This window comes from Microtus ochrogaster, unplaced genomic scaffold (assembly GCF_000317375.1).
Source record: "Microtus ochrogaster isolate Prairie Vole_2 unplaced genomic scaffold, MicOch1.0 UNK26, whole genome shotgun sequence".
NCBI classification, from domain to species: domain Eukaryota; kingdom Metazoa; phylum Chordata; class Mammalia; order Rodentia; family Cricetidae; genus Microtus; species Microtus ochrogaster.
This window is the reverse complement of record NW_004949124.1, coordinates 3,906,301-3,919,801: the sequence shown is the minus strand read 5'-3', so window position 1 is coordinate 3,919,801 and position 13,501 is coordinate 3,906,301. Positions and strand designations below refer to the sequence as shown.

Genomic DNA, 13,501 nt, shown 5'->3' with positions numbered 1-13,501 from the left:
TCTGAAACCTAGCTGGGTTTGCATGTATAATGATGGATTTGTAGAATACATTCCCTTTCCCACATCTTAGACATACCAAATCCTAGCTTGTCAGCATCTGCCAGAGATGTTGAGTTGGGTATTCTCGACTGAGGGAATGCTCTTCTGTATTGGCCAGGCTCTCTGTATAGGCTCAGCATCTCTTTGTTCACTTAGATCAACATGTCCTTTAGCAACCAGATTGGTCAGCCCAGGACTAGTCCTTAGGCAGAGCTGGACACAGGCAGACAAGAAGATCTGGCTTGAGGGCTGGAGGATGTGTGCTGGGAACATTTAAAAATGGGACAGGAATTCTCTACTTGAAGTGTGAACCCTTCTGCCAGGTCCTGTGAGGATCCCAGCTGACCACGGCGGGATGTCCGGGAAGGTCCTGCCCAGCTCTTCAGTGATGTCCTGCACTCTCCTCCTCTCCCTTCATAGACTGAGTCAGCCCCCAGCCTTCCCACCCTCATATTTTCTTTCTCTGCTGCAGTCTGTTTTCGCTCATCCCAAGCACCTAGAACTTGCCTATTGATCTACAAGACGCAGCTTGCCTGTTACCTTCCCCTGACATTCTCTGACACTGTGCCCCCATCTCTAAAGAGTAGGCAGCTGTCCTTGTTCTTCATATCTCTGTATCCCATCCATGGTGAGATACTTAAGGCGAAGGCTGTGTTTCTCATCCCTGTGTTCTCAGGACCCAAACATAGCTCTTGGTTTTCAGTAGGCAAGAATGCGAGATACAGGAGCAGATGATGGGACAAATGATGGGCGGGACCTGGGTACGGGGCAGGAGCTCAGAGACCCTGGTTTTGAACTAAGTGTGGGAGGTAGGAATCGTATGTGGAGCTTCTCTCACGATGGCTGAACAGTCTAGGTTCTGATGGACATGTGATCCAAATGCTCTCTGTTCCTGGAGGAGTATGAGAGCCTAGCTAACCAGAGGCATGAAATGCGAACCTAGCAGGGGTAATCTTGAATCTTTCCTTAGTCTTAGGTTAAATATACAGTAGCCGGGCTGGGAGCCAGGCTGTGCTTCTCTGTGGTACAATAGTTGTCTGGCATGCACGAGACCCAGGGTTCCATCCTCAGAATCCCCTCTTTCCCAACGCTTGCAACGGTCGTCTTTCCGCAGCACACGCCCACTTATCTTCCCCACCTCCAATTCTTTACATGTCCTCAGAAAGGAGAGTTGAAAATCAGGAAGAGAGAGCTTTTCTTGTTGCCCTTTGAGGAAAAGAGATGCCCAAAGTCCCCAAGTACAGGGTCCCCAAGCAGCATTCAGAGGAGAGGCAGGATTTGGATGAAGCTATAGAGACACCACTGTTTCTGTCTTACCTGGCGGTGGGATGTGGCTTGAGATGAGAGCTGTGTTCATCCCCTGGGCTCTTCCCAGGGCTCAGGTCCTGCTTCCACCTAGGCTTGGCCCCAATGGCCCACGGCTGTTGGGGCTACGCTCCTCCATGCGTGGTGGTGTGGAGATGGCAGAGCAGCTACGGGAGCTGACCAGGCTGCTAGAGGCCAAGGAGTTCCTGGCTCGGATGGAAGGCATTGGGAAGCTCCTTGAGTACTGCAAGACCAAGCCAGAGCTCATTGCTGCCAACCTCGTCCAAGTGAGCACCCACCCCATCCTCCCTGATCTCTCCCTTTGGGTGCCGGTTCAATCTGGAGAGCTCTGAACTGGTTTAGAGGGGATGTGCGGGGAGCCTACTAAGCACTCACTTTTCCTGTGGTCTTTGTAATGTCCAATGACAAGTTGGCTGTGGCTGGATGTTGAGCACATCTTTAGAATGCTTGGAGATTTCCTGCTTGACTTCAGCCCCTCTGCCAGAGAGGGCGCTGTGGTCAAGATCTTGGGTTACATTTCAGTTAGTTATCTGCATAATATCTGGATCAGAGCCCGTGGCTGGAGAGCAGCTGGATCAGAAATGATGGACAGGCTGGGTAACAGGCTGAATGCACTTGGTTAATGCTGACAGGCAGGTGGAAACCCAGGCTGAGTCAGGTTTCCTCCTTGCTATGTGATCTGGAGACTCATTAACCTCCATGGGCCTTCACAGCTAATGGCAAAGGGGCATTACAGCAGCAACACGGGTGGCTAAGTTCTTCAGTGTGAGACAGCGAAGAGGGTCTACCCCAGTGCTCTGGATGATTGACACGTGGAGAATGCTTAGCACAATCTGTCCCACCTTCTTGCCTGTTCCCTCTTTGAGGAACTGAGCTCTTCTTCCTTGGGAGTGCTCTAGTACAGGTCTGGGGACCCCTTTCAGGGATACAGAAGGGGTCCCAGCTAACTCCTGCCAAGCTTGAGTTCCCACAAACTCTTGATTGTTTTTCCCCCCTCAATAGGTCTTTGATGCTTTTACCCCAAGGCTTCAGGATCCCAACAAGAAAGTGGGCCAGTGGGCCCTGGAGTCCCTTGCACAGATGGTTCCGCTCCTGAAAGACAGCATACATCCCATGCTGCTCTCCGTCATCACTGCAGTCACAGACAACCTCAACGCTAAGAACTCTGGGATTTCTGCGGCTGCCTCCACTGTGCTGGATGCCATGATGGACAGCCTGGGTGAGCATTCCACTGCAGTCCCTGTGGGGCTGCAGGAGGCACCAGCACCACACCCATCTTCTTGTGTTGGGGATCAACTGTGTGGTAAACAGCTCTGGTTGGCTTGTCTGACGCTGTGTAGAACAGGTGTTAACACTGTAGGGTCCCCGAGGTCCTGGCTGGAGGCTTTCCCACATCCTGTCTATGTCTTAGTCACTGGTCTGTTGCTGCGAAGAGTCACCAAGACCACAGCAGCTCATAAAGCAAAGCATTTATTTGGGGCTGGCTTACCGCTTCAGAGGTTTAATCCATTATTACCATGGTGGGAAGCATGGGGACACACAGCAAACATGGTGCTGGATAGGTAGCTGAGGGTTCTACACCTGGGTCCTTGGGCAGCAGAAGAGAGACACTGGGGACTGATCGGAACTTTTGAAACGCCAAAGCCCACACGCAGCCACACACTTCCTCCAACAAGGCTACACCTCCTAATCTCTCAAGTAGCGCCACTCCCTAAAGACCAGAACTTCAAATATATGAGCCTTTGGAGCCATTCTTCTTCAAACCACTGTAGTCTACTAGGCCCTGCATGATCGGGAACGAGAGAGGATTTGGTGTAGCCTCCCTATAGTCAGTCACATGAGGAAAGTGGCTTTTCAGGGCCACACAGGGCAGCACAGGGGTGAGTGAGGGGAGCTGGCAAGGTCTAGCAGAGGCAGCGGTTGGCGATGAACTCTCAGAGAGGAACAGAACATGGAGAAAAGAAGGAAGGCACAGTGGTCGGTCATCATGAGAAGCAAGAGTGTGTCGGATCCCATGCACCCTGCAGTCTAACAGCCCAGGTCCACACTGCCAGGCAGCCTTTTCGATGCATCTGCCTTTCCCCTCCTGGCTGGAAGGTGATATTTAATTGCTCCCTAGAGGGAAGGGCAAGTTTAAAACTTGAGGTGCACTGAGAAAGACGTACCCGAGCGGGCTTATGTCTGGGCTAGTGTGAAGGAACTGGTATCTGAAGATTGCCTTTGCTGGAGATCTGATGGGCACAGGGTGGCACCTGGCTCTGGCATTCGCAGAAAGTTTTGGGTGGGATGTTCCTGGCAGACTCACCTCTCTTCCTTCCCTCATGCCTTGGCCAGAGCCCAGTTCCTGGGCCTGGGACAGCAAGCTGTGTCCTTGGCTAGAACCACCAGGAGGAGTTTCAGTTACAAATCAAAGGCTTGGGCAAGCCCTTCTCTGTCTCCCGAGTTCATAAATATTGTCAATTTCCACATTTCATCTTGGAGGGAATTTATGATTTGCTGAGTTTGTGGCTGTGGCACAAACAATACAAATCGAGCCCTAAATTACAGCTTGTTCCCTGAGCTGCTCTGGGTGCGTGAGATTGCTGTTGCCAATAATCAAGGCTCTTGGTAAATCATCCCAGGCTCTGGATTTATTGGGGGAAACCTACACAAAGCAGAATGGGCGTTAGGTATTGGAGGAGGATGAACGCTCATGTTTAGGAGTGGACTCTTAACTCTTCCTGCACCAAGGACTTCAGCCTGCTCTTTGCCACTGGGCCAACCTTCTCTAGCATAGAAGAGCCCAGCACTTTGGACAACAGAATTTGGTGTTTCCCACAGCTACAAGAGTCAGGTACGCTCTACCTGAGGGTCTGCTGTAGCCACTCAGGATGACTACCCTGGAAATCAATAGGCCTGGGAGTGGCCTGTACATTAGTCTGCTTTCTGCTCCTATAGCAAAAAACACCAAGCCTGGGAAATATATATATACATATATATATGTACATATGTATATATATGTAAAGAAATTTAATCTTTATATATATTTATATGTATATATTTAATTCATGGTTCTGGAAGTTCCAGAGCATGGTGCTAGTTTCTGATCAGCTTTGATAGACCTCACAGAGAATGGTGTCACAATGGTGGATGATGTCACAATGGTGGATGATGTCACAATGGTAGATGATGTCACAATGGTGGATGGTGTCACAATGATGGATGATGTCACAGTGGTGGATGACATCACAATGACGGATGATGTCACAGTGGTGGATGCATCACAATGGTGAATGATGTCATAATGTTGGCTGGATGACGTCACAATGGTGGATGACATCACAGTGGTGGATAGCATCACAATGGTGGATGATGTCACAATGGTTGATGGTCTCACAATGGCGGGAGTTCCTGTGAAAGAGATTATATGGTGAGATAGGAAGACAGACACCAGGAAAAGGTGGATGTGCTCAGTAAGTAGAGAATTTTCTGTGAGTCCACAATTTCAGATCCCAGAACCCACTTCAAGTGGGTCATGGAAACCTAAGCGCCTCTGTAATCCTAGTGTCCTGTGGAGAAATGGGAGGCAGAGATGGGAGAATCTCGGGAAGCTCAGTTAGCCTGGTGAATGCAGCGGTTCAACCAATGTCTCAAAGTGGCGGGCATAGACTGAAAGCTGAGGTTGCCTCTGCCCTCCACACACACACACACACACACACACACACACACACACACACGGGGAGGGAGGGAGAGAAAGTGTATGTGGGAACTCATTCTCAAGGCCTTTATTAAGCCCCCTCCAAGGGCAAGGCTCCTAATGACCTCATTACATTCTGTCAACATCTGCTTCCTGAAAACCTCATCACCTTTCAACATTTCCACGCTGGGGACCATGCTCCCAACACAGAAACCTCTGGGGACCAGCATGTGGCAAGCAGGGTTTCAGCCACGTGATTCTCCCTGTTGGGACAAAGTCCTTTTGGATACAGCTGAAAACAGTCCTTTTGGCCCACCAGGCAGACTGTGGTGCACAGAGAGTGATGGCCGGTGTGAGGGTGTTTGTCTTCTAACTTCTTACATCCGTGCTGAGGTTTGAGATGAAGCAGCATGCTCTCTTGGTCCTGCGTTTGGTGTTGGAGTAGGGTGGGCGAACGAGTTGTCTGGGCCAGCAGGGTTTGCTGTGCCACACACCTTCTCTGTCCCGGCAGCAACCCTGATTCTGACGGTGTTTATGATGATGGAGTGCAAGCTTAAGGGCTTAGGGTAGTGACGTGGAGTACCAAGGACAGAATTCATGTCGTCCCCGGAAGGGCTTTCATCTGTCTGGAATGAGCTGAACGGAGCTCAGAAGAGACACGAGTGACCAAGTTTCCCACTGCCCAGAGCTCTCGGTGGTGGCTGCAGAGCCCAGGCAGTGGGGATAGAAAATGAATATAGTCTTCCAATCTACTCCGCTAAACCTGATATTTCTGACGGGCCTTTGGGTTTCTCTTACAGAGGTGTTTTCTCCACAGTCTGCTTCAGTTGCCCCCTCTGGGGAGTGGGATGCTGGGCTCCAGGCTGGAGGTGGGCTGTCAAATGCTGGGCAGAACTCACATGTGGAAGGCCAGAGCGACAGCGTATTAACATATTTCCTGCTAATTGCAGGGCAGGAGGATCGAGAACGACAATGTCAAGTCCGGCTCTGTCCCCTGGCATGAAGTCCAGATGGCACGGCTAATTGGGGAGGCTGGCTTTCCTAGGATGAGTCTCAAGACACTGCTTGATGGTGAAATTCATTGAGAGCATGGTCTCGTCAGCCCCAATCATGTTTTCTGGCTTGGTTCTCCTGAGGGTTGGTGACTTGGATGTCCCTTGACATAACAGGTGCTGCTTTCTGCAGCGTTCCCTTTGGGGGGACAGGAAGGAGACTGGGCAGCTTGCTCCCTGGCCTCTGCCATTCATCACCCACTTCCTGCTTTGGGGTTTCTCTGAATTTGAGGCTCAGTGCTGTTTTTCCTACTAGACACTGAGACCTGAATTCTCGGGAGTTTTTCTGAGTAGTAAGGATGTGCAGGAGCAGACTGCTTGGCCGTGTTGGGCTCTGTTACTCTTGCGTTGGAGAAGATATCCGCCTGATGAAAACCTCAGACTGCAGACAGCTCTGCTTTCCCCAGATGACCTTGGTGTTCCCATTTCTCACAGTCAGAGGAGCTCTCAATTTAGCTCAGCCTCTGGCCAGGGCTGGAGAGGCCAGATAAGCTTGGGTTGGGGTGGCTGTGGATCTAGCTTTGCTGTTTGCTCTCTGACTTTAAATGTCTGTAAATCATGTGAGTGACATTATATTGTCAACAGGATTAGACTCTGAGTCAAGATACCTCTTCAACACACCAAATGCTCAAAAAAAAAAGCCCATATTTGTTCAAATTGTATTCCCAGTGGGAAACCACAAGGGAATACACATCTCTGTGGGCTCTTTCATTTAATACAGATATTAATGGTATATACCTGTAATTTGGGAGGCCGAGGCAGGAAGATTAACATAAGTTGGGGCCAATCTGAGCCCCGTCTAAAAGTTCAAAGAGAAAACAAGTGAATTGCATCCAGTTTCCAATGCTACTTTATAGTTTTGCTCGTTGCTTAAACATAAAGACTCATTCTTTTCTATAGAAATCATGCTTGTTGGGCCAGGTGGTGGTGGCCCACGCCTTTAATCCTAGCACTTGGGAGGCAGAGGCAGGCAGATCTCTGATTTTGAGGGTCAGCCTGGTCTATAGAGTGAGTTCCAGGACAGCCAGGACTACACAAGAAACCTTGTCTCAAAGAAAAAAATAAACCAAAAATAAAAAAAAAATGCTTGTTAATTATTGGGAAATGGAAAAACCTAAAGCATCCGAAAGAAATATAACCCATTTATGACAAGTATCAACTCATAAAAGTGTGCGCACATGCGTGCGTGTGCGTTTGTATCTGTCTGTCCGTCTGTCTGTCTGTGTGGACGCCAGGAACAACCCCTGGAAGTATTTCTTTGGGAACTGTCTACCTCAGCTTTTGTCGTAGGACCTCTCACTGTGACCTGGAATAGCTGTCATCCCAGGTGTGCATGTGTGTGTGTGTGTGTGTGTACGTGTCTTTTCTGGACACAAAACTCAGGTTTACACGCTCGTGTGGAAGTACTTTCCTGACTGAACCAGCTACCTCATACTATAGAGAACTTTTAAAGGAAAACATGGCAAAGCGTGAGTGGCCTGATGATCATCTGGGGACACTCATCACAGTTCAGTCGCGTAAGACACTCTATGTCCTCCCGGTGGCCCAAACTGGGTGTGGCCGCCCAGGAAAAACTCGGAGAAGGGGAACTGATTGACTTACCTGCAGAAGTATATGCACTCCAGGAAAGCCCGTGACTCAAGTCATCATATGCAAAAGCTCTGATTTGGTTAAACAGGATGCAACTTCAAATGTCTGATAGTACAATGACGTGCACAGACGTGCACAGAAAGAGGGAGACAGAAACAGGCTGATCTACGAGAGCTACGAAGTAAGACTCAAAAAGAAAAAACTAAAGGATGCCAAATGTTAACAGCAGTTTTTTTAAATGACACATAGAGTTCTGTGGCTTTCAAGTGTCTGAGGGTGACAAGGCCTGGTGGCTTCAGCTTCTCTAAGGGGAACAACTCTGTTAGTGCCTGGGGATTCCTCTGTCTCTTTGTAGAGAAGGGAGACTCCGGAGGACAGACTGACTGGTCAGGCCTGTTTTCTTCTTATTGCATGACATCTTAGGTTCTTTATGCTGCATAGTGAGTCTTGACCTTCCTGTGAGGCAGAAAGAACCCTCTGGAAATATGGGCCAAGCTAACGGAGTATTGACGTTAGCCTTTCAATGTTAGATTCTATCATCATCATCTTTTATTATTATTTTTAAATGGTGCTTGGAAGTGAACTCAGGGCCTTTGCACATGCTAGGCAAGCATTCTGTTGCTGAGTAACCTAAGCCAGCTCAAGATTCTGGCCTCTTGTTTTGATTTTTTTTTCCATTGTGAGAATTTTAGGGCAATAATAAAACTCATTACAACAGTATATACATTACTAAGTATATGATATGGGTCTAATCCTAAATATTAAATCAACTCATCTATCCTCACAGCAACTCAGAAAGAAACTAGGATTTTTCCTTTTTCACAGATGGGTAAACTGAGGCATGGAAGGAGCGAGTGGCTCATATAGTGTTACACAGGGAGATATGAAGGAGGTGGGATTTAAACTCAGGCAATTTGCACCCAGAATCTGTATTCCTATCTCACTAAATCCGAGTGTGACCCAAGAAGGCCAGTCTTACAGAGTTGACCAGAACAAGACAAGGCCAAGTGCTCTGACATTCATAAACCAACCCGGAAAACCTGTGCTCTGTTGTGTGCTATGACTCCACACACATTTACCAGGCGGCCGCGCTCAGCCAGCATTTGCCAAACACCTGTACTCTGCAAGCATTTGTGAAGCCCCTGCTGCTTGCTGGCTGCCGTAGGAGCATTGCCTGGTTGATTGGCTGACAGTTCATTTTCAAGGACCCTTGAAAATTTTCGGGCTCTGGAGGTCTGTGCCAAGGGCCGGGAGCTGAACTGAGCCCTACAGGAGAAACACTTTGCTCTCGCTGTGCCATATTGGATCAAGCACTTATTAAATCTTGGCTCCTGACCTCAGGTGCTGTGCTCTGAGGTCCCCTGCCAACCATACTAAAAGTGAAATCCCTCTGCAGTAGTGATGAGTGACAGGACTTTTGAGAGCATTTTGGGTCAGAGGTTCTGTGGTTGTGGGCAGATGGGTGCATTGTTGCAGGCTCGGCTATCACAGGTTGGGATCCTGATGTAAAGGGTGGCTCTGGACTCCTTTCTGTCTTCGTCACGCCCAGGTGTATACTTCTGCCTTCTGCCAGGGACTAATACATAACTCATGTCTTCACCAGGGTCTAGTACATGCTCTTCGAATTTCCACCCTCCAAACCCCAAGCCAGATAAAGCTCCATTGTTTGTAAATTGCTTATTCTGTTTTTTTAAAATTATGAAAGCAAAAAATCAACAAAGACACCAGGACGCACTCGCTGGGTGGCTGTGCCTGCCCTGCCCTGCTGACAGGTGTGGGCAAGCCCCTAGCCACCGCCCTGAGAAGGGCGATTTCACTACCTGCCCTGCCTTCCATCAAGTTATTCCATGACTGCTGTGGTTGCAAAATCCTGGGAGCTGAGAATGCTGGAAACCGGGCTCGCTAGTGCTTCCAGACTCACGGCAGGGGCAGTTGGGGACAGCAGGAGAAGGTTCTGCTCTCATGCCTTCCATGGCCAGACCTAGGGGTGTTGATCAACCCTTGCTCAGGCTCTTGTTACATGGGCACACTTTCCCTCCCTGGGTGAGGTTCATGTTCAAATCTAAGAAACTTCCTGGAGGGTAGGGGGACTCCTTTTTATTGGTTCCAGGCTTCATATCCATTACATAAAGGGCACCAGGAAGTGCACACTATGGGATTAAGTGATGATCTGGCATGGAATATCCTAATGACCAGATTGTATGTTCTGAATGCTGTCCCCAGCCCTTTAATGACCTTCATGTGACCAGCACTTAGTGCCTCAGTTTACTCTGAGGCTCTAGAAACACTCAAATATCCTTGTGTCCACTCCCCTTCATCTCTTGCTAGCATCACTAGTTGTGAGTCTGTCTTCTGCCTACCAGTCATTTATCTGCCTTATTTTGTCCAAAACCTCACTGCAGGACAATTTGGAAAATCACAGACACTATGTGTCAGACCTATGGGAGAAATGGAAGACTGGAGCCAATCGCACTGCTTTGGACCTCTCAGTCTTCCCATAATGCCCTGTTCATTCGCTTTGTTACAAACTGGCCCTAGGTTGAGATGACAGCTCAGTGGGTAAATACTTGTCATACACCTGACTTAGTCCCCAGATCAAGCTGGATGCACAAGTCTGTTATCCCAGCCAGACTTATCACAGGTCCTGGAAGCTGGTGAGCTTGATAGCTTCATGTGCCGCAGCAGTGAGTGAGAGACCTTGCCTCCAATAAGGTGAAAAGTGAGGGCCGGCACCTGAGCTCAGTCTCCAATCACATGTGCGCATGCCTGGTGTGTTGGTATGACTGGCAACGTCTCAATCACCGGCATTTCCGTCTCTTTCAGATCACCTTTGCCTCCTACAAGCCTTTGCAGGTCGTGTGCGTTTCCTGAGCGGTCCTGCCGTGTTGGAGGTCACAGAACGCCTCTCAGGTGAGCACCCATGATCCCACCCAGCCCAGACTTCATCACTATTCTCTCCTGGAATGTAGTCTTTCATCTCAGAGACCATTTAAGGATTTTCGTAGTCTGCTTTTTCTATGACACTCGCCACATTACCAGAAGGCAATCTTTGTTTTTGGTGAAAGTGAGGCAAATATGTATACAACCAAATAGTTCCTAAGGATGTATTTCTTTCTTTTTACAGACTGAGATTTCTGTATCCCACTGAATACCTTTTTAGAAAATTGTGTGTGTGTCTGTGTGGAGATGGAGGTGGACATACATATAGGAGCCAAAGGACTTCTTGGCTATCTTGACTAGTATCCACCTTTTTTTTTTTTTTTTGGTTTTTCGAGACAGGGTTTCTCTGTAGCTTTGGAGCCTGTCCTGGAACTCCCTTTGTAGACCAGGCTGGTCTCGAATTCACAGAGATCTGCCTGCCTCTGCCTCCCGAGTGCTGGGATTAAAGGCGTGCGCCACCATCACCCGGCTGGCCTGGAACTTCTTAAGTAGGTTAGGGTGGCTGGAGTTTACTCTTCAGTGATGGGGTTACGAAGCACGAGTCACCACACTAACCATACCTGTTTGTTTATTTATTCATCTGCCTGTCTGTCTGTGTGTCCGTCTGTCTTTGTTAGGGTTCTCTATTGCCATGAAGTAACACCATGATCACAGTCACTCTTATAAAGAAAACATTTAATTGGGGTGGCTCTCTTACAGTTTCAGAGGTTCAGTCATGGTGGTGTGCAGGCAGACATGGTATTGGCTACATCTTAGCTTGCAGGCAACAGGAAGTTGACAGACACACTCTGCAGTATCCTGAGCCTTCAGAGGCTGAGATGTGGGCAGGAAAGAGAGTGTGGGCTGGGCAGCTGAGGTGGGCAGGTTGTTGTTCTTAGTCTTTGGAGGTCAAGAGAGTGAGTGCCCACCATTGCCTAGAGAACCAGGCTCCAGGAGAGTCTGGAGGCAAGACGTGGCAGGACACAAAAGGGGTCTGATAGAAGGGCCAGTGATGCCGTGGCGGAGTCCAGTGTCTTGTTTCTGGGCTCGGTTAGAGTTAAAGTCAAGGTAAGGGATGGTTCTTGGGATTTCTTTAATTTTCCTTTCTGTTCCCCTAAATCTATTATTATTATTTGGTTTTTAGAGATAGGGTTTCTCTGTGTAACAGCTCTAATTGTCCTGGAACTAGCTCTTGTAGACCAGGCTGGCCTCGAACTCAGAGATCTGCCTGCTTCTGCCTCCAAGTGCTGGGATTAAAGGCATGTGCCACCACTTCCTGGCTCTTTTTATTATTTTAACTTTACCACTATCTCCATAAGAGGTTCTTTGGTATTGAATGCTTCATAGTGCTGGCCAACCATCACTACCAGCCACCTCTTTTCATCTTGTGAAATTGAAAACTCTCACCCTGTCAAACAGTAACTCCCTGCTCCCCTCAGTACCTTGCAACTACCATTCTGCTTCCTGTCTCTGTGAGACTTACTGCGGTTGGCACTTGATGTCAGTGGACTGAGACATAGTTTATCTTCTGGAGACTGGCTTGTTTCACTCAACATCATGTCTTCAAGGTTTACCTACGTTGTAACAGGCATTAGAATTTGCATGTGTGTGTGTTGCATGGGTGGGTGTGCACATGTGTACATGTGGAGGCCAGAGTTTGACCTATATGCCATGTGGGGGTTAGGGAACTGAGCCTGTGTCCTCTATAAGAACAGCAAGCTGAGCAAGCTTTCCAGTCTCCTCCCCCCCCCCTTTTTTGAGCAGAAACTCTCAGTGAACTTGGAGCTCATTAATTTGGCTAAACTAGCAGACCAGACATCTCAGAGATTCTCTTGTCTTTATTTCCCCATTGCTGCCTGGCTTAGAAAAACGTCATCATCTTGCTTTTTAAAAAAATGTACGTAAATGAACCCAGGCCCCTATGCTTTCAGCAAACACTTTACTGACTACCATGTTCTTAGCTCCAGTATTTTCTTTTGAAGGAAGAAAGGCGATATACACACCCCAGACTGTGTTCACCCTCCACCTGGTGATGAATACTAGCTTCTCCCTTCTTAAAGACAGACTGTTATATGCACATCCCAGACTGTGTTCACCATCCACCTACTTTTGGGACCTTGTGAGAGTAATGTCACCACAAAGACAGAGTACACAAGTAAATTTTTCATGGCCTCACTTTGGTTGTGTGGGTGAGATCCCACAGAGACAGAAACATTTTGGCTGTTGAATACATGTAGCCACTTCTCTCCTGCCTCCCCTGCCTCTCTTCCTCAGGGCTACCTGACCACTCTTCTGCCTCTGGGTGACTGCTTCCCCAACATAGCCTTCTCCAAACCCAGAGAGCACAGCATTTAGTTTGTTCCAGCCAGTGCCCCTCTTCAGGGAACCCCTCCAAGGCTCTCTGTATTGGAGCCTTTCCCAGTGATGCTTACATGGCTTCAGCGTGCAAACCCAGTCACCACATTGACACCTAAGTGAACTGCGACTGTTGGTGTTCCCAGGGGACCTTCCCATGGGACGCAGGAACCTTGGGGTAGTCATGGAAATGCTGTGGAGAGAGTCAGTCTGATCTGGGGGTACATTCAGGTCATCTGGGTTCCCTGAGGGGAACATTCAGGTTATCTGTTTCTCCACTGCCTCAGAAGTCAAAGGACCACCACCCATGGGTTTGGGAGATGTTAAGCTGGCGAGAGAAGGACAAATTGGGCATTTAAAACTCTAGACTGGCCTCTGAGACATAGGACTCCTTGAAGTTTGGAGGACAGTGTGGGTGTAAGCTTTGGAGTCAAGGCAAAGCAGCCTCTGTCTTCAGCAAGGTCTTCATGAAGAGAAGTCCTTAGCCTGAGTCTTGCCTTCCTCCTCTGAACAATGGACTCATTTTCATCTTTTTGGCCTGAAA

General features: G+C 48.6%; 1 protein-coding gene across 1 annotated transcript in view; it reads left to right on the top strand.

Annotated features, from left to right (window-relative positions):
* Togaram2 (TOG array regulator of axonemal microtubules 2) overlaps positions 1-13,501 on the top strand; it is a 51,272-nt gene that overhangs the window by 35,327 nt on the left and 2,444 nt on the right. The window contains 3 exon segments of the mRNA XM_026789669.1: positions 1,439-1,631; positions 2,368-2,584; positions 10,507-10,593. Of these exon segments, the coding sequence (XP_026645470.1) occupies positions 1,439-1,631; positions 2,368-2,584; positions 10,507-10,593 (497 nt within the window).